Source organism: Pan paniscus, chromosome 2 (assembly GCF_029289425.2).
Source record: "Pan paniscus chromosome 2, NHGRI_mPanPan1-v2.0_pri, whole genome shotgun sequence".
NCBI lineage: Eukaryota > Metazoa > Chordata > Mammalia > Primates > Hominidae > Pan > Pan paniscus.
In genome coordinates this window covers 49,044,537-49,071,096 of record NC_085926.1, presented here as the reverse complement: position 1 = coordinate 49,071,096, position 26,560 = coordinate 49,044,537, and the positions used below count along the sequence as shown (strand labels likewise).

The window sequence follows — 26,560 nt, the reverse complement described above, 5'->3', positions numbered from 1 at the left end:
GTTAAAATTAATAAAAAGAGGCTGAGGATGGAAGGAACTTTTTTGTTCTATCTTCTTCAGAATATTAGAAGTCTTAAGAACTCAGGACAAGCAGCAGAAATACATGCAACATGGTGACTGGTGAGTTAAAATTGTTCATATCCTGGAAGTATGTGTGCACAGTTTTTTTTCTGGTAATACTGAAGCATTACAAATCCTGTCAATTCTGGGTGCTGTCTTCCAGAAACTATTAGGTGCTGTAAAATGAAGATGTGGGAGAACGGCATCTTTGAATTCAGCCACAGTTCGCTACTTGCTCAGTTTTCTCCTCTTAGGATATAAGTCAGTGGAACCCGCAGATTTAAGCGTTTGCAGGCTCAGCTTTTAAAAGGACCTAAATGGTTCAAAGAAAAGCTGTAAAGTTTTTCTAGGATACACTTAAAATTTTGACTTTTTTTTTTTTTTTGAGACGGAGTCTCACTCTGTCACCCAGGCTGGAGTGCAGGGGTGTGATCTCGGCTCACTGCAACCTCCGCCTCCCTGGTTGAAGCGATTCTCCTGCCTCAGTTTCCCAAGTAACTGGGATTACAGGCATGCAGCACCACACCTGGCTAATTTTTTGTATTTGTAGTATAGACGGGGTTTCACCATGTTGATCAGACTGGTCTCGAACTCCTGACCTCGTGATCCACACACCCCCCCGCCCCCCCCCCCCCCGGCCTCCCAAAGTGCTGGGATTACAGGCGTGAGCCACCGCGCCCGACCAAATTTTGATTAATTTTTTAGGCTTGCTTGTTCTGGGTTATCTTTATTTTTAACTATTAAGCTTGAGATCTTCCTTTTAAATTGGTGTTTATAAATACTTTTTCTCCAAGTTTGTCAACTAAGATTTACTTATTAGATGTCTTCCTTCGGGTCCTCTCTGATGAATTTCCTATAACTCTTCGAGAACCTCTGCAGTTCCACATCCTCTCTCCAGCTTATGTTGCCATTTCAAACTAAAGATCAAATAGTGGTTTAATTTTCTTGTAAATTTGAATTGCTCTAGGAAAGTAACCAAAGTCAGGGGCTCTGGATGTGGCTGCCTTTCTTTAAGGCAGCTTCAGAATCAGGGATGTCTTTCCTTACTTTGGATATGCTTTTTTTTTTTTTTTTTGGATATGCTTTCTTTTAGTTTAATTAGTTGTGGTTTATACTTCATGTGCCATATTTCTTTCTTGTCTGCTTTTTAAATGGCTACTCGATCTGTAAGGGTCTCTGATTTCTGAATTAGCCTTAGAATTAGGTGTTACATGAATACCTGTTCTTTTCTTTTTCTTTTTATTATTATTATTTTTTGAGACGGAGTCTCGCTCTGTTGCCGGGGCTGGAGTGCTGTGGTGCAATCTTGGCTCACTGCAACCTCTGCCTCCTGGGTTCACGCCATTCTCCTGCCTCAGCCTCCGGAGTAGCTGGGACTGCAGGCTCCCGCCACCATGCCTGTCTCATTTTTTGTATTTTTTAGTAGAAATGGGGTTTTACTGTGTTAGCCAGGATGGTCTCAATCTCCTGACCTCGGGATCCTCCCACCTTGGCCTCCCAAAGTGCTGGGATTACAGGTGTGAGCCACGGCGCCTGGCCTATTTCCTGTTCTTTTCTGTTATTCTGTTGTACTGCATTTTGTTCCAGATGTTTTAAGTCCTCTTCAGACTTCTCTTAAATGCTTCCTTTGTATTTTTTCCTAGTTATTACATTAGATTGTGATTTCTGTTATTAAATTGATGTGGCTGCATGAAGAAATGGTAGATTAATTTCTTCCTTTGCTGAAAGAGGGAAGGAGTGCTCCTTTGGTCTCACTCTTCAGGCCAGGGCAAAACTGTAGGTAGAAATGGTGGCTGTGTCAGAAGGCTAATATTTTTCTCTTTTTCTCTTTTCTCTTTTTTTTTTTTCTTTGAGATGGAGTTTCACTCTTGTCGCCCAGGCTGGAGTGCAGTGGCGCGATTTCGGCTCACTGCAACCTCCACCTTCCGGGTTCAAGCAATTCTCCTGCCTCAGCCTCTGGAGTAGCTGGAATCACAGGTGCCCGCCACCACGCTGGGCTAATTTTTTTTTTTTTTTTTTTTTTTTGAGACGTAGTCTCGCTCTGCTGCCCAGGCTGGAGTGCAGTGGCACGATCTCGGCTCACTGCAAGCTCCGCCTTCTGGGTTCACGCCATTATCCTGCCTCAGCCTCCTGAGTAGCTGGGACTACAGGTGCCTGCCACCACGCCTGGCTAATTTTTTGTAGTTTTAGTAGAGATGGGGTTTCACCGTGTTAGCCAGCATGGTCTTGATCTCCTGACCTCGTGATCCGCCCACCTCGGCATCCGCCCACCTCGGCCTCCCACAGTGCTGGGATTACAGGCGTGAGCCACTGTGCCTGGCTGATGTCCGGCTAATTTTTTGTATTTGTAGTAGAGACGGAGTTTCACTATGTTGGTCAGGCTGGTCTTGAACTCCTGACCTCGTGGTCTGCCTACCTTGGCCTCCCAAAGTGCTGAGATTACAGGCGTGAGCCACTGCGCCCGCCCATGTTTTTCTTTATTTTAAAATTTGTGAAATATTTATCCATCCATGTAAATTTAGGCGATCTCTGTACAATTTAATGACAAATTATAAAGTAAATGCTGGCGAAAGTACTACTTTTTCAAGAAATAAAACAATGCCAGTATCCCTGAACCCTTCGTGGGTCCCTTCCTGATCACAGCTTCTCAAGCCGTACAGACAGCTGTTATTCTGTGATAACATTCTTTTTCTTTTTACATTTACCATCTCCGTAGCCCTTAACCTAGTTTAGATTTCTTTCCTTATGAGTTTTGTATAAATGGAGTCATGCTGTATTATGTTGTCTTAGCATAATGTTTCTGAAATTTGTTCACATTGTGTGCAGCTGTTCATTTCCATTTTTTATGTAGTATTCTGTTGTATGAATACACCATAAGGTATTTATCTATTCCACTATTGATAGATATCTGGGTTGCTTCCAGGTTTTGGCTGTTAACAATGCTGCTGTGAACATTCTTGTATTAAGTACCCTTGTTAAAAAAAAAAAGTTACTTCATATATACTGATGGGTAAAATTGCTCAGATTCGTGGAATGGATATTTTCAGCTTCACTAGATAATGCAAGTGGTTGTGCTAGTTTACAATCCGTCAATATTTGGGAAAAATACAAATTTTAGTTTCCTGATTGAAAATAGAACCATGGCCGGGTGCAGTGGCTCATGCCTGTAATCCCATCACTTTAGGAGGCCAATGCGGGCGGATCACCTAAGGTCAGGAGTTCCAGACCAGCCTGGCCAACATGGTGAAATCCCGTCTCTACTAAAAATACAAAAATTAGCAGGGCATGGTGATGGGCGCCTGTAATCCCAACTACTCGGGAAGATGAGGCAGGAGAATCGCTTGAACCTGTAGGCGGAGGTTGCAGTGAACTGAGAGGGCACCATTGCACTCCAAGCTGGGGGACACAGCAAGACTCCATTTCAAAAAAAAAAAGAAAAGAAGAAAAGAAAATAGAACCGTGATGAAAATGCCCCTAAACCAGGGACTCCTCTGGCATGGGGCATATAAGTGGCCTAATGGGATAACTTCTATCACAAACCCTGCAGTTGGCTAGTATCCTTAAAAATCGAAATATGGGTGGAACACAGTGCCTCATGCCTGTAATCCCAGCAGTTTGGGAGGCCAAGGTGGGAGGATTGCTTGAGCCCAGGAGTTGGAGACCAGCCTGGGCAAGATGGCAAGACCCCATTTCTACAGAAAAATAAAAATAGCTGGATGTGGTAGCATGGACCTGTAGTCCCAGCTACTCGGGAGGCAGGGGCAGGAGGATTGTTTGAGCCCAGGAGTGTGAGGCTGCAGGGATCTATGAATGCACCACTGCATTTTATCCTGGGTAGTGGAGCAAGACCCTGTCTCATAAAAAAAAAAAAACAAAAAAAACACAAACAGACAAAAGCCTGGTGCAGTGGCTCAGGCATGTAATCCCAGCACTTTGGGAGGTCGAGGGGGGCCGGATCACCTGAGGTCAGGAGTTCGAGAACAGCCTGGCCAATATGGTGAAACCCCGATTCTACTAAAAATACAAAAAAATTAGCTGGGCTGGGTGGCGTGCGCCTGTAGTTCAAGCTACTAGGGAGGCTTAAGGCAGGAGAACCGCTTGAACCTGGGAAACGGAGGTTGCATTGAGCCGAGATGATGCCATCGCACTCCATCCTGGGTGAGAAAATGAGACTTCGTCTCAAAAAAATAAAAATACAAAGAAACAAAACCCAGGCAAAAGAATAGAAATACGTCAATTCTGGTCGGGCACTGTGGCTCACGCCTGTAATCCCAGCACTTTGGGAGGCCGAGGCGGGCAGATCATGAGGTCAGGAGATCAAGACCATCCTGGCTAGCACGGTGAAACTTTCTCTCTACTAAAAAATACAAAAAAATTAGCTGGATGTGGTGGCGGGCGCCTGTGGTCCCAGCAACTCGGGAGGCTGAGGCAGGAGACTGGCGTGAACCCGGGAGACAGAGCTTGCAGTGAGCCGAGATTGTGCCACTGCATTCCAGCCTGGGTGACAGAGTGAGACTCTGTCTCAAAAAAAAAATAAATGAAATAAAATGAATATATTCACATGGAAAAAAAATCAATTTCCATTTTAAGGAGTCATGTCTGTCTTATAAACATGTGGAGTTATTTCAAAGAAGCATAGAAGACATTGTTCTTTTTTTTTTTTTTTTTCTTGAGATGAACCTCCGCCTCCTGAGTTCAAGCAATTCTTCTGCCTCAGCCTCCCGAGTAGCTGGGACTACAGGCGCATGGTACCCCGCCTGGCTAATTTTTGTATTTTTAGTAGAGATGGGGTTTCACCATGTTGGCTAGGCTGGTCTTGAACTCCTGACCTCGTGATATGCCTGACTCGGCCTTCCAGCGTGCTGGGATTACAGGCATGAGCCACTGCACCTGGCCTATTTTTTTATTTTTATTTTTTTAAATTTATTTTTCTTATTATTTTTTGAGATGGAGTCTTGCTCTGTTGCCCAGGCTGGAGTGCAGTGGTGCGATCGCGGCTCACTGCAACCTTCGCCTCCCGGGTTCAAGTAATTCTGCCTCAGCTTCCCTAGTAGCTGGGACTACAGGCACCACACCTGGCTAATTTTTGTATTTTTAGTAGAGACAGGGTTTCACCATATTAGCTAGGCTGGTCTCAAACTCCTTGTGATCTGCCTGCCTCGGCCTCCCAAACTGCTGGGATTATAGGCGTGAGCCACTGTGCCTGGCCTATTTTATTTTATTTTTTTGAGACAGAGTTTTGCTCTTGTTGCCCGGGCTGGAGTGCAGTGGCGCGATCTCGGCTCACTGCAACCTCTGGCTGCTGGGTGCAAGTGATTCTCCTGCCTCAGCCTCCCGAGTAGCTGAGGTTACAGGTGCCCACCACCACGACTGGCTAATTTTTGTGTTTTTGGTAGAGATGGGATTTCACCATGTTGGCCAGACTGGTCTTGAACTCCCAACCTCAGGTGATCCGCCCACCTCAGCCTCCCAAAGTGCTGGGGATTACAAGCATGAGCCACTGCACCGGGCCCCATATGAATGTATTCAAACTGGACTAAGCTATGAAGAGCCATTGTTGGAGTAGATGTGAACCTTGAGGGGCCTCAAAGCCCAAGGAAGAGGTAAGGTTCTGAGGCAGTTCAGACTTTCTTCTTTTAGTCCATCACGGATTGAAGACTCACTCTGCAGAGCCATACAGGGGGCCCAAAAGAGGTATCAGGGATAAGAAACCCAAGAAACGGTGATTGCAATAAGATCTTCCCTTGGTACCTAAACGGAAAAAAGAAAAAAATTAGCAAGCAGACCTATAGAAATGTAATAGATTGTTGTTTTGGAGTAACCTTTGTCCATGGTACCATCTTATGTTCTAATAATAAAATAATAAAAATAATAACTCATGTAGTGAAGAATTGCTGTGCATCAGGCACTATGCTAAGCTCCAGTAGGAGGAAATACAGAGGAGCCAGGCGCAGTGGCTCACACCTGTAATCCCAGCTTTGGGAGGCTGAGGATCACGAGGTCAGGAGATCGAGACCATCCTGGCTAACACGGCGAAACCCCGTCTCTACTAAAAATACAAAAAAATTAGCCGGGCGTGGTGGTGGGTGCCTGTAGTCCCAGCTACTTGGGAGGCTGAGGCAGCAGAATGGTGTGAATCCAGGAGGTGGAGCTTACAGTGAGCCGAGATCGCACCATTGCACTCCAGCCTGGGCGACAGAGTGAGACTCCATCTCAAAAAAAAAAAAAAGAAAAAAAGAAGGAGATACAGAGGAGATACCAGTGAACAATTTGATTTTATACCAGCAAAAATGTCCAGGGTCTGTTTAAGGGAGGGCTGGCTTTCCTTTATTGTTATTTATTTATTTATTTTTTACAATGCAGCTATATTTAAAAGCATTTAGAAGTAGATGCTTGTTTACAGACCTCATACACCCCAAGAGCATTAGAGTATTTTCTTTTTTCATTATTAGTCTCATCAGAGTCCCAGAAATTGGGAACACTCAAATATCCTCATGGCTGCATGTTTTTCAGAAATACTTTAATTAATTTCTTTATTGCTTCTCACTAAGTCTTTTACTTGGAGCTAATTAAGAATCTTTTGTCTCTTTTAGAAGTTTCTCCATTTCTCTTTATTACGAAGGCTCAACTTTTGTGTCTTATGTGCAGCATCTTGAAGTTAAGTCTTCATTATTTTGTATAAGTTTTTGGTATTTTATGGTTTAGTTTCTTTTTCTTTTTTTTTTTTTTTGAGATGGAGTTTTGCCCTTGTTGCCCAGGCCGGAGTGCAGTGGCATGGTCTTGGCTCACTGCAACCTCCACCTCCTAGGTTCAAGCGATTCTCCTGTCTCAGCCTTCCGAGTAGCTGGGATTACAGGCACGTGTCACCACACCTGGCTAATTTTTTTTGTATTTTTAGTAGAGGCGGGGTTTCATCATGTTGGTCAGGCTGGTCTCAAACTACTGACCTCAGGTGATCCACCCACCTCGGCCTCCCAAAGTGCTGGGATTACAGGTATGAGCCACCTCGTTCGGCCGGTTTAGTTTCTTTCAGATTTTGAAAGAAAATCATACTATAATCAACCAGAATTACGTGTCTGTTACCATTACTACACTATAACCACTTGTATTTTTAGTAGAGATGGGGTTTCACCGTGATAGCCAGGATGGTCTCGATCTCCTGACCTGGTGATCCGCCTGCCTCGGCCTCCCAAAATGCTGGGATTACAGGCATGAGCCACCTCTTTCGGCCGGTTTAGTTTCTTTCAGATTTTGAAAGAAAATCATACTATGATCAGCCAGAATTATGTGTCTGTTACCGTTACTACTCTATAGCCACTGTGTAGAAAAAGGTGATTTTTTTTTTTTTTTTTTGAGACGGAGTCTTGCTCTGTCGCCCAGGCTGGAGTGCAGTGGCACGATCTTGGCTCACTGCAAGCTCCACCTCCCGGATTCACACCATTCTCCTGCCTCAGCCTCCCGAGTAGCTGGGACTACAGGCGCCCAACACCACACCCGGCTAATTTTTTTGTATTTTTAGTAGAGACGGGGTTTCACCGTGATAGCCAGGATGGTCTTGATCTCCTGATCTGGTGATCCGCCTGCCTCGGAAAGTGCTGGGATTACAGGCGTGAGCCTTAGATTAATACCACTTGTGGAAAATTCAGAAGAGTGTTTAACAGAAGAAACTTAAATACTCTGTGGTTCCATCATCTAGGCATAACTACTGTTAGCATTCCTTTTTTTCGTTTTTTGAGGTGGAGTCTCACTCTTTGCCCAGGCTGAAGTGCAGTGGCGCAGTCTCAGCTCACTACAACCTCCGCCTCCCGGATTCAAGCAATTCTCCTGCCTCAGCCTCTAGAGTAGCTGGGATTACGGGTGGCTGCCACCATGCCCAGTTAGTTTTTGTATTTTTAGTGGAGATGGGGTTTCACCATGTTGGCCAGGGTGGTCTCACAATCTTGGCTGGATGTGATGGCTCACCCCTGTAATCCTAGCACTTTGGGAGACCGATGCTGTGGATCGCTTGAGGTCAGGAGTTTGAGAACATCCTGACCAACATGGCGAAATCCCGTCTCTACTAAAATACAAAAATTAGCTGGGCATGGTGGCGGGTGCCCGTAATCCCAGCCACTTTGGAGGCTGAAGCAGGAGAATTGCTTGAACCCAGGAGGCGGAGGTTTCAGTGAGCCAGGATCGTGCCACTACGCTCCAGCCTGGGCGACAGAGCAAGACTGTGTCTCAATAAAAATAAAAATAAAAAAGAATTTAGGCTGGGTGTGGTTGCTCATGCCTGTAATCCCAGCACTTTGGAAGGTGGAAGCGAGTGGATTACCTGAGGTTAAGAGTTCGAGACCAGCCTGGCCAACATGGCAAAACCTCATCTCTACTAAAAATATAAAAATTAGCCGGATGTGGGCTGGGTGTGGTGGCTCATACCTGTAATCCCAGCACTTTGGGAGGCTGAGGCGGGTGGATCATGAGTTTAGGAGTTCAAGACCAGCTTGGCCAAGATGGTGAAACCCTGCCTCTACTAAAAATACAAAAATTAGCCAGGCACGGTGGCAGGTGCCTGTAATCCTAGCTACTCGGGAGGCTGAGGCAGGAGAATCGCTTGAACCTGGGGGGCACGGAGGTTGCAGTGAGCCAAGATTGTGCCTCCCGGGTTCAAGCAATTCTCCTGCCTCAGCCTCCCAAGTAGCTGGGACTACAGGTATGCAGCACCACACCTGGCTAATTTTTTTTTTTTTTTTGAGATGGAGTCTCACTCTGTCACCCAAGCTGGAGTGCAGTGGCATGATCATAGCTCATTGCAGGCTCAAACTGCTGGGATCAAGCCATCCTATCCTCCTGCCTCGGCCTCCCAAGTAGCTGGGACTACAGGCGAGAACCACCATGCCAAGCTTAGTATTGATATTTTCTAATGGTTTTATGGAATTTTTCCTACCTCAAGCTTGTTTGTCTTTTAAATTATTACTATTATTTCTAAGAGATGGGATCTCACTGTGGTGCCCAGGTTGGAGTGCCGTGGCTATCCGCAGACAGGATTCTACTACTGCAGTATGGAAGTTTTGACCTGCCCCATTTCCAACCTGGGGTGGTTCACCCCTCTTTAGGCAACCTGGTGATTCCCTGCTCCCTTGAAGTCACCATATTGATGCTGAACTTAGTGTGGACACCCGATTGGCATAGAGCACTATAGCCCAGAACTCCTGGACTACTCAAGCAATCCTCCTGTTTCAGCCTCTTGAGTAGCTGGGACTGCAGGCGTGCACCATCATCCCAGGCCCCCCTTTTTTTTTTTTTGAGACAGAGTCTCACTTTGTCGCCAGGCTGGAGTGCAGTGGTGTGATCTTGGCTCACTGCAACCTCCGCCTCCCAGGTTCAAGCGATTCTCCTGCCTCAGCCTCCCGAGTAGCTGGGATTACAGGCATGCTCCACCATGCCCAACTAATTTTGTATTTTTAGTAGAGACGGGGGTTCTCCATGTTAGTCAGGCTGGTCTCGAACTCCCGACCTCAGGTTATCCACCTTCCTTGGCCCCCCAAAGTCCATAGTGCTAGGATTACAGGCGTGAGTCACCACACCTGGCCTTTTTTTCTTTTTTGAGACGCAGTCTTGCTCTGTCGCCCAGGCTGGAGTGCAGTGGTGTGGTCTCGGCTCACTGCAAGCTCTGCCTCCCAGGTTTACGCCAGTCTCCTGCCTCAGCCTCCCGAGTAGCTGGGACTACAGGCGCCTGCCACCACGCCAGGGTAATTTTTTGTATTTTTAGTAGAGACAGGGTTTCACCGTGTTAGCCACGGTGGTCTCGATCTCCCGACCTCGTGATCCACCCACCTCAGCCTCCCAAAGTGCTGGGATTACAGGCGTGAGCCACCGTGCCCGGCTTTTTTTTTTTTTTAATGGAAGGCTTAAAGAATGGATTTTGATGGTTTATAGCAAGTAACTTTTTGAAGCTTTTATTTTTTCTGACAGCTGAATATCTAGCTTATTTGCCTTTTTGCTCAGGAAATAAATGTATATTTGGACTAGAGTTTCTTATAGTAACTTTTTAAAGGTACTATTCTAGAAATACTGGCTAGTAGGATTTATTTGGAGATGACATAGGCAGCAGAATTGTTTTTATCATATCTTTGGAACCTTGATTGACAAAAAATATGTTCTGGACTTTGGTATGAAATGTATTCTAAAACTAAAATATTGATTAAATAGAAGTTATATTCACTTAGCTAAATGTTTGTCAAAAATAGAGGACACCTTGCTGGGCGCAGTGGCTCATGCCTGTAATCCTAGCACTTTGGGAGGTTGGGCAGATCGCTTGAGGCAAGGAGTTTAAGACCAGGCTGGCCAACATAGCAAAACTCCATCTCCACTGAAAATACAAAAATTAGCCGGGTATGGGGGCAGGTGCCTTGTAATTCCAGCACTTTGGGAGGCCAAGGCCGGCAGATTACAAGGTCAGCAGTTCGAGACCAGCTTAGCCAACATGGTGATACCCTGTCTCTACTAAAAATACAAAAATTAGCTGGGCATGGTGGCGTATGCCTGTAATCCCAGCTACTTTGGAGACTGAGGTAGGAGAATGGCTGGGACCCGGGAGACGGAGGTTCCAGTGAGTAGAGATCACGCCACTGCACTACAACCTGGGCTACAGAGCAAGACTCTGTCTCAAAAAAATAAAAAATAGAAGGCTTCGGCCAGGCATGGTGGCTCACGCCTGTAATCCCAGCAGTTTGGGAGGCCGAGGTGGGCAGATCTCTTGAGCCCAGGAGTTTGAGAACAGCGTGGGCAACATGGCAAAACCCTGTCTCTATAACAAATACAGTAATTAGCTGGGCGTGATGGTACACGCCTGTAGTCCCAGCCGCTTGGGCGGCTGAGGTGAGAGGAACAATTGATCCCAGGAGGTTGAGGTTGCAGTGAACCAAGATCTTACCACTGCACTCCATCCTGGGTGATAGAATAAGACCTTGTCTAAAGAAACCAACAACAAAAAATCAGGGGTGTGGAACTTTAATTTCCTGATCTTACATAGTGAGAACTCCATAGATACTCTGAAATTTTTTTTTTTTTTTTTTTTAAGATGGAGTCTCACTCTGTTGCCTAGGCTGGAGGGCAGTGGTGCAGTCTCGGCTCACTACAACCTCCATCTCCTGGGTTCAAGTGATTCTCCTGTCTCAGCCTCCTGAGTAGCTGGGATTACAGGAATGTGCCATCATGCCCGGATAATTTTTATATTTTTAGTAAAGGCAGGGTTTCACCATGTTGGCCAGGCTGGTCTCGATCTCCTGCCCTCAGGCGATCCACCCGGCTCAGCCTCCCAAAGTGCTGGGATTAGAGGCCTGAGCCACCACACCTGGCCAATACTCTAAAATTAATGAGTCTACAAGTAGAGGCTTAAAGGTATGAAAGTAATCATAACAAAACTAAGAATAAAAATGTGATTGGCAGGGTTTGGTGAGAGGAGGGTGATTTTTAGTTTTTTATTTATAATTTTTTTAGGCTTTTTTTTTTTTTTTTTTTTTTTTTTGAGATGGAGTTTCGTTCTTGTTGCCCAGCCTGGAGTGCAATGGCATGATGAAGAACTAGAGGTCAAAGCATACTTAGCTGTTTTTACTTTTTATTTTATATTTTTTTATACTATTATAATGGTTTTTCTTAGTTGAGTTTCATATCCCTGTCCCCAACCCCCCAAGAAACCTCCAAAAACAAAACAAAAACTAGGTGGAATTCTATACTGAATACTGAAGAAAGCTTGTTTCTAGGAAGAAAAGAAGAAAAGTCGGTGAAATTATCCTTTACACTTAATATCAGAGTTGAGGTGAGGCTTAAGCTGCCCCTTCTGAGTTTCTGAAACTTGAAATACAAGAGTGAGGAGAAATAGGGTTACTAGGAGGATCATAGAGACTGGCTTTACTGGGCAATAGTCACGAAGGTTTTTCAGTTCTGTAAACTTTGTTTGAGGTGTCTCTTTTTTCTTGTTTTTTTTTTTTTAATTATTTGTTGTTGTTGTTTTTGTTTTGTTTGATATTGAATTCCCATCTACTCCGTTGGGAAGCAGTGTTTCTTTGTATTGGTGTTTAGTCATTTGTTTTTTCCCAGACTTCAGACAAAACAGATTTTTGCTGCATGTAAAAACGCTTTACTTTTGTACCTTAAAAAAAAAATTGCTTTTTATAGTAGCTTTGAAAATTTAATCAGTCTCAGTATATTATGTGAATGCAACTGATAGTTGAAGAAAATACATTTCAGGAAATGTAAATTCCAGCTGACCTCTGCTGCTCTTTTATAATGGAGATGAAAAACTGAAATTATGTACCAGCATGGTAGAGGACCTGTTAATGGCTGCTCATATAATCTCTCCTTTGTCCCCTTTTGAGCAGAAGGGTATATGTGATTAGATATTAGAGTTTCATAACTTTCTAATGTTACCGGATCTCTATTATGAAAGATGCCTTTTTTTTTTTTTTGAGATAGAGTCTCAGTCTGGCGCCCGGGCTGGAGCGCAGTGGCACGATCTCGGCTCACCGCAACCTCTGCCTCCTGGGCTCAAGCAATTCTCCTGCCTCGGCCTCCCGAGTAGCTGGTATTACAGGTGCCTGACACCATGCCTGGCTAATTTTTGTATTTTTAGTAGAGACAGGGTTTCGTCTTGTTGGCCAGGCTGGTCTCAAACTCCTGACCTCAGGTGATCTGCCTGCCTTTGCCTCCCAAAGTGCTGGGATTACAGGTGTGAGCCACCGCACTGGGCTGAAAGATGCCTTCTTAAGGAAATCGCTACTGTGCTATTAACAAAGGGGAACTTTGATACATTCTGTGCAAGTGTGGCAAATGAGTGCTCTCGGATCACCTAAGCCAAGTAGCCTTCTTTGAATCTGTAGTTAGGCAAAGTGTGCTTGGCCTGATGCTCTCTTTATGTGTGATGTGGACATCGTTGACCACTTAATTATTATTATTTTATTATAGTATTTTATTGTAATTGTTACAATATTTAATTATTATAATTATAATATTTTTATATTTATGTAAAAATTATATTTATATTACATAATTGTAATTATTATAATATTTTATTATAATTATTTATTTTATTTTATTTATTTATTTCTTTTAACAGATGAAAGTCTGTCTAGGTTTCCCAGCCCAAAGACCTGGTCTCAAGCAGTCCTCCACCTCAGCCTCCTGAGTAGCTGAGACTACATGTGTGCACCACTGTGACCAGCTGATAACTTAGTTTTTTTGTTTGTTTGTTTGTTTGTTTGTTTTAGACAGAGTTACGCTCTGTCGCCTAGGCTGGAGTGCATTGGAGTGATCTCGGCTCACTGCAGCCTCGATCTCTGGGCTCAAGCAATCCTTCTACCTTAGCCTCCGTAGTAGCTGGTACTACAGGTGCATACCACCACACCCAGTTAATTTTTATATTTTTTTTGTAGAGATGGGGTTTCTCCATGTTGCCTGGGCTGAGGTGGAAGGATTGCTTGAGTCCGTGGAGCTATGGATATTACAGAAACCAATTGGGTGGCTCACGTCTATAATCCCAGCATTTTGGGAGGCCAAGGCGGGAGGGTCACCTGAAGTCAGGAGTTTGAGACCAGCCAGGCCAACATGGCAAAACCCAGTCTCTACTAAAAATACATAAATTAGCTGGGCATGGTGGTGGGCACCTGTAGTCCCAGCTACTCGGGAGGCTGAGGCAGGAAAATCACTTGAACCTGGGAGGCTGCAGTGAGCCGAGATCGTGCCACTGCACTCCAGCCTGGACGACAGAGGGAGACTCCAACTCAAAAAAAAAAAAAAAAAAAAAAGGACGGGTGTGGTGGCTCACGCCTGTAATCTCAGCACTTTGGGAGGCTGAGGCGGGCGGATCATGAGGTCAGGAGATCGAGACCATCCTGGCTAAGATGGTGAAACCTCGTCTCTACTAAAAATACAAAAAAATTAGCTGGGCGTGGTGGTTGGGCGCCTGTAGTCCCAGCTACTCGGGAGGCTGAGGCAGGAGAATGGTGTGAACCCAGGAGGTGGAGCTTGCAGTGAGCCAAGATCAAGCCACTGCACTCCAGCCTGGGCAACAGAATGAGACTCCGTCTCAAAAAAAAAAAAAAAAAAAAGGAACCATAATTCTTCCTTTTCCACATTGAATTTCAAATGCAGCAGGTATATATGAAGCAACTACCATGGGTGAGCTATTCGGAGAGAACCAGGACATAGTCTTGTCTACCAAGAACTTAGAGCCTAGGTAGAAGAAAGGAGATGTTTACCCACATATTTTATATCTGTAACATAAGGTAGAGCATCTGGTCAGTCTAGTGTATCTATCCTGATTGCTCAAGGGAACAAATCACCTTTCCAGACATTCAGAATTGTCTGATAATCCTTTTTGGCAAAAACGTTCGCTTGTTTTCTGTTACTCTTTCATCCTGCTGCTACTTTTGTTCTGGAGGTCGGGCTGTTGAAGGGAGGATGGTACAAAGGTAGCAGCGACGGGTCAGCAGTCCACAGATTGCACACTTTTCCCTCAGATGATGAGAGTTAACTGTACGTCTGCAGGTTAATTCTTAAGGTAATTAAATACCTGATGAAAACTTGTAGAATTTATTTCTGAATTTTAGTAGTGACCTGGATATTTAAAGCACTATTTACCTTTTTTCCAGAATTATTTTAATAGTATTAGTTACATTTCTGTAGTGCTATCTATGTGCTAGATGATTTTCTAAATGCCTTATTTAATCCTTATGTCAACTGTGAGGTAAGTACTATTGTGTCCCCATTTACTCACAAGAAAACTAAGGTTAATTGACTTTTCTAGAGTTACATAATAAAGGAGACATAAAGTTGGGATTTGAACCCAGGCAGCCTGGCTCCAGAGTCCATGCTTTTAACCAGTAAGCTGTGTTGCAAAAGAATGTGAGCACCACATGGCAAAATAGTATTTTTGGTTTTTCTGATGGGAAATGAAGAACATATCCTCTGCCTCTTGTGTCTTGCCACAACTAGGTGGCATACCTATCTCTGCTATAGGAAATACTTGGAAATAAAACATATCCATAGGAATCCCTGCCCCTAGCTTCCTCCTTGCTTGGTGTCCTCTCTGTGATGGTCACAGAGCAGTTTTGCCTGTGACATTTACTGTCCAGTGCTTGCCTCTGCAGAGAAGATGGGATTGACCTAGTGCTGGGTAGGAAGTGTGTTTTCAGCCTGTTTCATCCAGTATTGTGAAGCATGTGTTTGTTTTTTTGTTTTCAGTGTGATAGTTTTATTTAAGAAATGTTAATAGAAATAATTTTCAAACATCCATTAATTGAAAAAATAAGGTGGTATAATAAAACTTTATTTTTTGATTCTATATGTATACAGCTGCCCTGAATATATTCCACTCTTGTGCAAGGGTAATTGCTTCTGGGCATTTCCTGCTAAAAACAGTAACATAATTTTGACTTCTGTTTATTTCTAGGAACCCTAAGGACTCTGCAATATGAATAATTCCCTAGAGAACACCATCTCCTTTGAAGAGTACATCCGAGTAAAGGCACGGTCTGTCCCGCAACACAGGATGAAGGAATTTCTGGACTCACTGGCCTCTAAGGGGCCAGAAGCCCTTCAGGAGTTCCAGCAGACAGCCACCACTACCATGGTGTACCAACAGGGTGGGAACTGCATATACACAGACAGCACTGAAGTGGCTGGGTCTTTGCTTGAACTTGCCTGTCCAGTCACCACCAGTGTTCAGCCACAAACCCAGCAAGAACAGCAGATCCAGGTTCAGCAGCCGCAGCAGGTTCAGGTATATGGGAAATGCTGAGGTGCAGCCTGTTTAATGTACTTTATTTGTTGTCAGTGTTTTAGTTAGTGGGATCATCACATCTATGTGGATGTTATAGGTTATTTAACACTAAGATTTTCAAAGTTAATGTGGACTAAAAGTATTTTCTTTCTTTTCCTTTTTCTTTAAGCTTTTTTTTTTTTTTTTTTTTAAACAAACCCCAGTGTCAAGGACTGACTTTGAATAGATTGCAGCCAGGGATCTGCTTAGCTACCTAGGAAACCCCAACCCAGAAGCGGGTCATCTATGATTGGTTTAGCATCAGGTTCAACGTGACTTGCGTGATGAGTGAGGGGGCGCCACCTTTCTGGCAGCACCTTTTCCCAGGATGAGGGGCTCTCCACACCGGAACCCGGTCCCGGCACGTGACCCCGCCGGCAGTGATGTCAGTGATGGTGGGGGACTGGCTTTCCGAGGCTGACCAACACTGTGGTGCTGCTATGTCATTGTACTTGGGTTGTTTTCTTTGTTTGTTTCTTCTTTTTTTGAGATGGAGTCTTGCACGGTGGTCCAGGATGGATTCTCCTGCCCCAGCCTCCTGAGTAGCTGGGATTCCAGGTGCCTGCCAACACACTCGGCTAATTTTTTATGCTTTTAATAGAGACGGGGTTTCACTATGTTGGCCAGGCTGGTCTTGAACTCCTGACCTCATCATGATCCACCTGCCTCCTTATCCCAAAGTGCTGGGATTACAGGCATGAGCCACCGCACCCGGCCACACCTGGGTTGTTTTTTTCTTTTCTTTTTTGAGACAGAGTCTCATTCTGTCACCCAGGCTGGAGTGCAGTGGTGCATTCTTGCCTCTGTCCCCTGGGTTCAAGCTATTCTCATGCCTCAGACTCCTGAGTAGCTGGGACTACAGGTGTGCACTACCACCCTCAGCAATTTTTGTTGTATTTTTAATACAGACTGGGTTTCCCCATGTTGGGCTTGAACTCCAGACCTCAAGAGATCTGCGTGCCTTGGCCTCCCAAAGTGCCAAAGTGCTGGGATTACTGGTGTGAGCCACCATGCCCAGCCTTTTTTGTTTGTTTGTTTTTTCCTTGAGTTGGAGTTTCACTCTTGTTGTCCAGGCTAGAATGCAATGGAGCCATCTCGGCTCACTGCAACCTGCACCTCTTGGGTTCAAGCGATTCTCCTACCTCAGCTTCCTGAGTAGCTGGGATTGCAAGCATGTGCTGCCACGCCCGGCTAATTTTTGTATTTTTAGTAGAGACTGGGTTTCACCTTGTTGGCCAGGCTGGTCTCGAACTTCTGACCTCAGGTAATCTGCCCTTCTCGGGCTCCCAAAGTGCTAGGATTACAGGCATGAGCCGCGGCGCCTGACTTTTTTTTTTTTTTTTTTGAGGGACAGGGTCTTGCTCTGTCACCTAGGCTGGAGTGCAGTGGCACGATCACTCCTCACTGCAGCTTTGACCTCCAAGGCTGAAGCGATCATCCAGCCTCAACCTCCAAGTAGCTGGGACCACAGGCATGTACCACCACATGCAGCTAATTAATTAATTTTTTTTTTTTTGTAGAGATGTAGTCTCCCTATGTTGCCCAGGCTGGTCTTGAACTCTTGGCCTCAAGATATTCTCCTGCCTTGGCCTCCCAAATAGCTGAGATTACAAATATAAGCTGCCATGCCTGGCCTTAAAAATATTTTCGAGTACTGTAAACTAAAAACACCACAAATATTTGGTCTTTTTTATTTGAGATGGAGTCTCGCTCTGTTGCCCAGGCTGGACTGCAGTGGTGCAATCTCAGCTCACTGCAAGCTCTGCCTCCCAGGTTCACGCCATTCTCCTGCCTCAGCCTCCCAAGTAGCTGGGACTACAGGCAGCTGCCATCACGCCCAGCTAATTTTTTTGTGTTTTTAGTGGAGACGGGGTTTCACCATGTTAGCCAGGATGGTCTCGATCTCCTGACCTCGTGATCCACCTGCCTCGGCCTCCCAAAGTGCTGGGATTACAGGCATGAGCCACTGCGCCCGGCCCAAATATTTGATCTTTGCTGTGGAGAGCTGAATAGTTTTGAAATTAGAGATCTTTTGGTACTGGGTTTAGATGTGATAGCTTCATATGACTGAGGCTTCCTTTCTTTTCTTTTGTATTTTTTCCTGAGATGGAGTCTCGCTCTGTCCCCCAGGCTGGAGTGCAGTGGTGTGACCTTGGCTCTCTGCAAGCTCCGCCTCCCGGGTTCACGCCATTCTCCTGCCTCAGCCTCCCGAGTAGCTGGGACTACAGGCGCCAGCCACCACGCCTGGCTAATTTTTTGTATTTTAAGTAGAGACGGGGTTTCACCATGTTAGCCAGCATGGTCTCGATCTCCTGACCTCATGATCCGCCCACCTCGGCCTCCCAAAATGCTGGGATTACAGGTGTGAGCCACCACGCCTATCTGAGGCTTCCTTTCTATTTGTGTCATCCTGAATAGAGACAGAACACAGGAGGGCTGGTCTTGGCTGATTACTGATAGTGTAACATTTGAAATTAATTTAAAAATGGAAAGGCTGATGTATTTCAGTGATCTTCATTAACTTGTGTGATTCCATAACTCAGATTACGTATGGATTTCTGGGTCTGTGTTTGTTGTTTCTAAACCACAAAATGGCTAAGTGCATTTGTGAATGCCTGTAATCCCAGCACTTTGGGATGCCAAGGTGGACGGATCATTGAGTCCAGAAGTTTGAGGCCAGCCTGGGCAACATGGCAAAACCCCGTCTCTACAAAAAATAAAAAAAAATTACCCAGGGGTGGTATGTACTTGTAGTCCCAGCTATTTGGGAAGCTGAGGTGGGAGGATTGCTTGAGCCCAGGAGGTTAAAACCAGCCTGGGCAACATGGTGAAACCCTGTTTCTACCAAAAATAAGAAAAAATTAGCTGGGTGTGGTGATGCACGCCTATGGTCTTAGCTACTAGGGAGGCCGAGATGGGGGAATCGCTTGAGCCTGGGAGGTGGAGGTTACAGTGAGCTGAGATCGTGCCACTGCACTCCAGCCTGGGTGACAGAGTGAGATCCCATCTCAAAAAAAATAAAAATAAAAATTGTAAGGCACAAAAAAATAATGCTAATTGATGATAAGCTTTCTGAAAGACGAGAAACTAGTACATTTGTTGAGAGGGTAAAATGTTTTCCTTTTTTGTTTTTTTCGAGATGGAGTCCCACTGTGTCACCCAGGCTGGAGTGCAGTGGCATGATCTCAGCTCACTGCAACCTCTGCCTCCTGGGTTCAAGCGATTCTCCTGCCTCAACCTCCTGAGTAGGTGGGATTCCAGGCACCTGCCACTGTGCCAGCTAATTTTTGTATTTTTAGTAGAGACGGTTTCACCATGTTGGTCAGGCTGGTCTTGAACTTCTGATCTCAGGTGATCCACCGGCCTTGGCCTCCAAAGTACAGGTGTGATCCACCGTGCCTGGACAAAGTTTTCCTCTTTAGAGGTCTTTATGTGAGATAACAGGCTCCTCCAGTTGCAAATGCAGTTTTCTTGCCATTGTCTATTATGGTTTAATTTCATTGTATTCTGGAAGTCTTTTTATACTAAGAGGATAGGAAAGGGACTGAAACATGCTGGAGAGGCAGGAGTATGGAGAGGTGTGCCTGGTGAGATAGAAGGTTTCCCTTTCCTTCATTTTTTCTGTTTTTTTTTTTTAAGAGACAGGATTTCACTTGCCCAGGCTGGAGTGCTGTGACATGATCATGGCTCACTGCAGCCTCTACCTCCTGGGCTCAGGTGATGCTCTCACCTCAGCCTCCCGAGTAGCTAGGACTACAGGTGCGTGCCACCATGCCCAGCTAATTTTTTCATTTTTGGTAGAGATGGACTCTCGCCATGTTGCTCAGGCTGGTGTTGAACTCCTGGCCTCCAGCAGTCCTCATGGCTCAGCCTCCCAAAGTGCTGGGATTATAGGCATGAGCCACTGTTCCCAGCTGAAGTAGGTTTCACTGTAGCTCCTCAAAAATGCAGACGAGTATATTGGAAGGACATAGCCTCTGAAGCTTCAGTACTGGGTTTAAATTTGACTTGACCACTCAATTGTTGGCATGAGCTTATTAATCTTTACCTCCAGTTTGTTCATCAGTTAAATAGGGATAATACCATTTAATGAGACTGAATAAGATAATAAAGTATCTGGCATATGGAGAGTTTTTTTTTTTTTTGTAATGGAGACAGGGTCTCATTCTGTCACCTAGGTTGGAGTGCAGTGGTATGATCTTGACTCACTGCAACCCCAGCCTCCCAGGCTCAAGCGATCCTCCCACCTCAGCCTCCCGAGTACATGGGACCACAGGCGCACACCACCAACACCTGCCTAATTTTTTGTATTTTTGATAGAGCCAGAATTTCACCATGTTGCCCAGGCTGAGATTTACTCATTTTTTATCTTTATATTTATTTACTTACTTTTTGAGACAGAGCCTCACTCTGTTGCCCAGACTAGAGTGCAGTGGCATTATTTTGGCTCACTGCAACCTCCATCTCTGGGGTTCAAGCTAGCATGCCCGACTAATTTTTATATTTTTAGTAGAGATGGGGTTTCACCATGTTGGCTAGGGTGGTCTTGAACTCCTGACTTTAAGTGATCTGCCCACCTCGGCCTCCCAAAGTGCTGGGATTATAGGCATGAGCCACCACGCCCAGCCTTGTTTTGTCTTTGTAAGGAAGAAAAGGTACAGGAAAGGTTAAGTAAAAGAAGGCTGGCCCAGGCATGGTGGCTCATACCTGTAATCTCAGCACTTTGGGAGGCTGAGGTGAGTGGATTCCTTGAGCCTAGGAGTTTGAGACCAGCCTGGGCAACATGGCGAAATCCTGTCTGTACAAAAGTACAAAAATTAACTGGGTGTGGTGGCTTGCTTGTGTGATCCCAGGTACTGGGGAGGCTGAAGTGGGAGGATCACCTGAACCTGGGAGGTCATGGTTGCAGCGAGCTGTGATTGTGCCACTGCACTCTAGCCTTTTACACTAAGGACAGGAAAGGTGTCTCAAAAAAAAAGGAGAAAAGAAGGCTGATTTTCTGGCTCAAATTATTCTGCTGGTTTTTACAGCTTTGACCTCCTCTTTCTTACCACGCCTGGCCAATTTTTGTACTTTTTTCAGTAGAGGTGGGGTTTCATTCACCATGTTGGACAGACTGGTCTTGAACTCCTGACCTTAAACGATTCACTTGCCTCAGCCTCCCAAAGTGCAGGCATGAGCCATTGCACCTGGCCCCTAGGCTGGTCTTGGGACTCCTGAGTTCAGCTGAGCCACCCACTTTGTGGGTGTTTGGATTACAAATACAAAGTGTTTGGATTACAGGCACAAGCCATTACACCTTGCCCCGCTTTCTCATTAGATTAAAGAGTTTGGGGCTGGGTGCAGTGGTTCATGCCTGTAATCCCAGCACTTTGGGAGGCCGAGGTGGGCGGATCACCAGGTCAGGAGATCGAGACCATCCTGGCTAACACAGTGAAACTCCGTCTCTACTAAAAATACAAAAAATTAGCCAGGCCTAGTGGCGGGTGCCTGTAGTCCCAGCTACTCGGGAGGCTGAGGCAGGAGAATGACGTGAACCCGGGAGGCGGAGCTTGCAGAGAGCCAAGGTCTCACCACTGCACTCCAGCCTGGGTGAGAGCAAGAGTCTGTCTCAAAAAAAAAAAAAAGTTTGGGGATTTAAGTTTGGAGTGTTTTTTGAGACTTTATGTTCAAGATAAACTGATGAATGCTTGAACTTGGGAGGTAGAGGTTGCAGTGAATCAAGATCACACCACTGCACCACAGCCTGGGTGACAGAGCAGACTCTGTCTCAGAAGAAAGAAAAGCCACTGACCGAGATCACTATTAACGTCGTCTTTCTCCCTAAACTCTATGTAAATGAAAGAAGAAACAAATATAATGACATCCATGAGATAGATTCAGTGTGATAGAATCATAAGAATGTATGTTTTCCCTAAGTGACTAAAAAGATACTTTTAAAAAATAAAGAATTCTGGCCAGGCCAGGCATGGTGGCTCACACTTGTAATCCCAGCTGTTTGGGAAGTTGAAGTATGTAGATGACTTGAGCCCAGGAGTTTGAGACCAGGCTGGGAAACATGGTAAAACCTCATCTCTACAGAAAAACACAAAAATTAGTTTGGCATGGTGGTGTGCACTTGCAGTCCCAGCTACTCAGAAGGCTGAGGAACTCCTTGGGCCCAGGAGTTCGAAGTTGCAGTGAGCTGTGATCACGCCACTGCACTCCATCCTGGGCAAAAGTGCAAGACCCTGTCTCTATAAAAAACAGAACAACAAAGCATTTTTAAGAGTGTTGGAAAAAATGAATACCATTTAAAAACCACTAAATCTAAGAAATTGATAAAAGAGAATAAGTAGACAGAATTAGGTGATGAGAGGCCAGGCGTGGTGGCTCATGCTTGTAATCCCAGCACCTTGGGAGGCTGAGGCAGGCGGATCACCTGAGGTCAGGAGTTTGAGACCAGCCTGGCCAACATGGTGAAACCTCATCTCTGCTAAAAAATACAAAAATCAGCCGGGCATGTTGGCAGGTGCCTATAGTCCCAGCTATTTGGAGGCTAAGGCAGGAGAGTTGCTTGAACCTGGGAAGCCAAGGTTGCAGTGAGCTGAGATCGTACCATTGCACTCCAGACTGGGCAATGTGAGCGAAACTCTGTCTCCAAAAAAAAAAAAAAAAAAAAAAAATTTGGTGACGAATACATGTAGGAAAGAACTTTTGGGGAAAGTGGGGCAGTTCTTAGAGTGCCCTAAGCTGAGAAGTAGAGGATACACAGAGTAGAGGTCCACTGGGGTAGCTTTAGAACTAAAGGTTGGGAATTGACTAGAGACTTCAAAACACACACATACACATATGTATACTTACAGCTCACATTACCTTGATGAGCAAGTTAGAGATACATTAGTTTGATGATAATTGTTACTGCTCTTTTGAGTAAGAATCATAGGCTGGGTGCAGTGGCTCATACCTGTAATCTCAGTACTTTGGGAGGCTGAGGCAGGAGGATCCTTTGAGTTCAGGAATTCAAGACCAGCCTGGGCAACATAGTGAGACTTTGTCTGTACTAAAAATAAAATTAGCCAGAGGTAGTGGTACACACCTGTAATCCCAGCTACTGAAGAGGCTGAGGTGGAAGGATTGCTTGAGAATACTTTATCTCAAAAAAAAAAAAAAAAAAATTTCCCCCCCATGGATCTGTATTTTCGCCAGCCTTTTAGAGTGCTCTTTGTGGTCCCCTCGCCCACACAGATTATCAACTATTAATGCAAGTTATAAGTGTAATTGGAGGAAACGTCTTTTTTTTCTGTAAAAAATAATTTTCAGCTGCGTGTGGTGGCTCATGCCTCTAATCCCAGCACTTCGGGATGACAAGGCGGGTGGATCACAAGGTCAGGAGTTCAAGATCAGCCTGGCCAAGATGGTGAAACCCCGTCTCTACTAAAAATACAAAAAAGTAGCCAGGCGTGGTGGTGGGCACCTGTAATCCCAGCTACTCGGGAGGCTGAGGCAGAGAATTGCTTGAACCCGGGAGGCGGAGGTTGCTGTGAGCCGAGATTGCCCCACTGCACTCCAGCCTGGGCGACAGAACAAGACTATCTCAAAAAAAAAAATAATAAATAATAATAATAATAAATTTTCTACTTGAGGCTTTTTTGCCTTATTCAAGTAGTTCTAAAAGTCTTATCACAAATTTCTAACCTACAGGATGCTAGAGAGATGGTTTGTGCTATATGATACCTGCAAGAGTAGTTTTATTCCTTTCTACTTTAAATTTTAGCCAAGTTTGGCCGGGTATGGTTGCTCATGCCTGTAATCCCAGCATTTTGGGAGGCCAAGGTGAGTGGATTGCTTGAGCTCAGGAGTTCTAGACCAGCCTAGGCAACATGGCAAAACTCCCATCTCTACCAAAAATACAAAAAATTGGCCAGGCATGTTGGTGCATGACTGTGATCCCAGCTACTCAGGAGGCTGAGGCTGGAGGATCACTTGAGCCCAGGAAGCGGAGGTTGCAGTGAGCCGAGATCGTGCCACTGCACTCTAGCCTGGGCAATAGAGCACAGACCCCATCACAAAAAAAAAAAAGAAAGACATTTTAGCCAAGCTTGGCTCTGTCATCCATGCTGGAGTGCAGTGGCATGATCATGGCTTGCTGCAGTCTGGACTTCCTGGGCTCAAGTGATCCTCCTGCTTCAGCCTCCTGAGTAGCTTGGACTACAGCTACTACGCCCAACTAATTTTTTTTTTTTTTTAATTTTTTTGAGACGGAGTCCTGCTCTGTCACCCAGGCTGGAATGCAGTGGTGTGATCAGAGGCTCACTGCAACTTCAACCTCCCATGCATAAGGGATCCTCCCACCTCAGCCTCCTGAGTAGCTGGGACTGCAGGCTACAGAGTAGAGTGGCACAATCATAGCTCAGTGCAGCCTTGAACTCCTGGGCGCAATTGATCCTGCCATTTCAGCCTCTGGAGTGGCTGGGACTACAGGCATGCACCACCACGCCTGGCTAATATTTTTACTTTTTGTGGAGAGGGGTGTTGCTATGTTGCCTAGGCTGGCCTCAAACTCCTGGCCTCAAGTGATCCTCCTGCCATAGCCTCCTGATTTAGGATTACAGGCATGAGCACAGCACTTAGCACCTCATTTCATTTTAATTTCAAGTAAAATGTAATACTTTTTTTAAAAAAAGGTGTTGACAGTTGTTATATCTGAATGAAATAATTGTTGTGGGTTGTTTTTTGTTTGTTTGTTTGTTTCCAAATTTTTTTTTTTTTTGAGACGGAGTCTCGCTCTATCGCCTGGGCTGGAGTGCAGTGGCATGATTTAGGCTCACTGCAACCTCTGCCTCCTGGGTTCAAGTGGTTCTCCTGCCTCCGCCTTCTGAGCTAATTTTTTTTGTATTTTTAGGAGAGACAGGGTTTTACCATGTTGGTTGGCCAGGATGGTCTCAGTCTCTTGACCTCGTGATCCGCCTGCCCTGGCCTCCCAAAGTGCTGGGATTACAGGCCTGAGGCACCATGCCCGGCCTTTTGCCAGATTCTTAATATGATTACTTAGTAATTTTCTACCCAATGAAAAAGCTTGGCTCTTATATAAATTTAAAAAATTGAAGGGAAGTAATATAAATAACATTTAATTTCTTTTTTGTTTTTTTTTTCGAGACAGAGTTTTGCTCTTTCACCTAGGCTGGAGTGCAGTGGTGCTATCTCGGCTCACTGCAAGCTCCGCCTCCTGGAATCACACCATTCTCCTGCCTCAGCCTCCCAAGGAGCTGGGACTACAGGTGCCCACCACCACACCCAGCTAATTTTTTTGTATTTTTAGTAGAGACGGGGTTTCACCATGTTAGCCAGGATGGTCTTGATCTCCTGACCTTGTGATCTGCCTACCTTGGCCTCCCAAAGTGCTGGGATTACAGGCGTGAGCCACCGCACCCAGCCGTTAAATTTACTCTTAACTCTTATTCCCCTAATTTTAAATTCTTACTATTTTGGATATAAAGTGACATCAGATTATTTGTAATTTTGTTTATTTCTGGAGTGACAGACAGGTGCCACCACTTAGGAGGTGGATTGGGAGGTTCTAACTCCCTAGTATTTCTGCTAACAATAGCCATTAGCCACATTAGCCATTTAATTGTTTATTTTGGAAGCTTGAGCATTGATAAGTAATTTCTCTCTCTCTTTTTTTTTGAGACAGAGTCTCTGTCGATGAGGCTGGAGTGCAGTGCCATGTTCTCGGCTCACTGCAACTTCCGCCCCCCAGGTTCAAGCTATTGTCCTACCTCAGCCTCCTGAGTCGCTGGGATTACAGGTGCACACCACCACGTCTGGGTAATTTTTGTATTTTTATTAGAGATGGGGTTTAACCATGTTGGCCAGGTTGGTCTCGAACTCCTTACCTCAGGTGATCCACCTGCCTTGGCCTCCCAAAATGCTAGGATTACAGGCATGACCCACTTCACTTGGCCTGATAAATGATTTCTAAGAAAAATCAATTGATCAGATAATAACTCATTTTAAAAGAAGAAAAATCATCTGGGTGCAGTGGCTCATGCCTTTGTGAAACCTTGTCTCAACTAAAAATATGAAAATTAGCCAGGCACGGGTGGCAGGTGCCAGTAATCCCAGCTACTCAGGAGGCTGAGGCAGGAGAATTGCTTGAACTCTGGAGGAGGAGGTTGCAGTGAGCCAAGATTGCTCCACTGCATTCCAGCCTAGGCGACAGAGTGAGACTCTTGCCTCAACAAAAAAAAAAGAAAAGAAAAGTAAATTAAGAAATACAGTAAAGCATGAAGCATATGAGCTATGATTCAGTGATAGTAACCAGATTTTTGACATTTTGTTTTAAGCAAGCCGTATTATAATTTAAAAACATACTATGTGTTTAACACAATAGTAGTGGTTCTTTTTTTTTCCTTACCCTTATTTTTTTCTGAGATGGAGGTCTCACTGTCACTCATGCCAGAGTACAGTGACATGATCTTGCGTCACTGCAACCTCTGCCTCTTGAGTTCAAGTAGTTCTCCCACCTCAGCCTCCTGAGTTGCTGGGACCGCAGTTGGCTCACAACCACGTCTGGCTAATTTTTTTGTATTCTTGGTAGAGACAGGGTTTCACCGCATTGCCCAGGCTGGTCTCGAACTCCTGAGCTCAAGCAGTCCACCAGATTTAGCCTCCCAAAGTGCTGAGGTTACAGGCATGAGCTACCATTCCTGGCCAGAA

At 45.1% G+C, this 26,560-nt stretch overlaps 1 protein-coding gene across 6 annotated transcripts in view; it reads left to right on the top strand.

Annotated features, from left to right (window-relative positions):
- Nucleotides 1–26,560, top strand: part of QRICH1 (glutamine rich 1) — a 64,393-nt gene that overhangs the window by 1,825 nt on the left and 36,008 nt on the right. For 5 of the 6 annotated variants that reach the window (XM_003818386.8, XM_055109926.3, XM_008971682.6 and 2 more), the window contains exons 2-3: nucleotides 61–120; nucleotides 15,491–15,820. In XM_003818386.8, the coding sequence (XP_003818434.1) occupies nucleotides 15,512–15,820 (309 nt within the window). In that variant the 5' untranslated portion in view covers nucleotides 61–120; nucleotides 15,491–15,511. The remainder of the gene's footprint in view (nucleotides 1–60; nucleotides 121–15,490; nucleotides 15,821–26,560) is intronic. The other variant, XM_003818385.7, reaches the window with a different exon arrangement.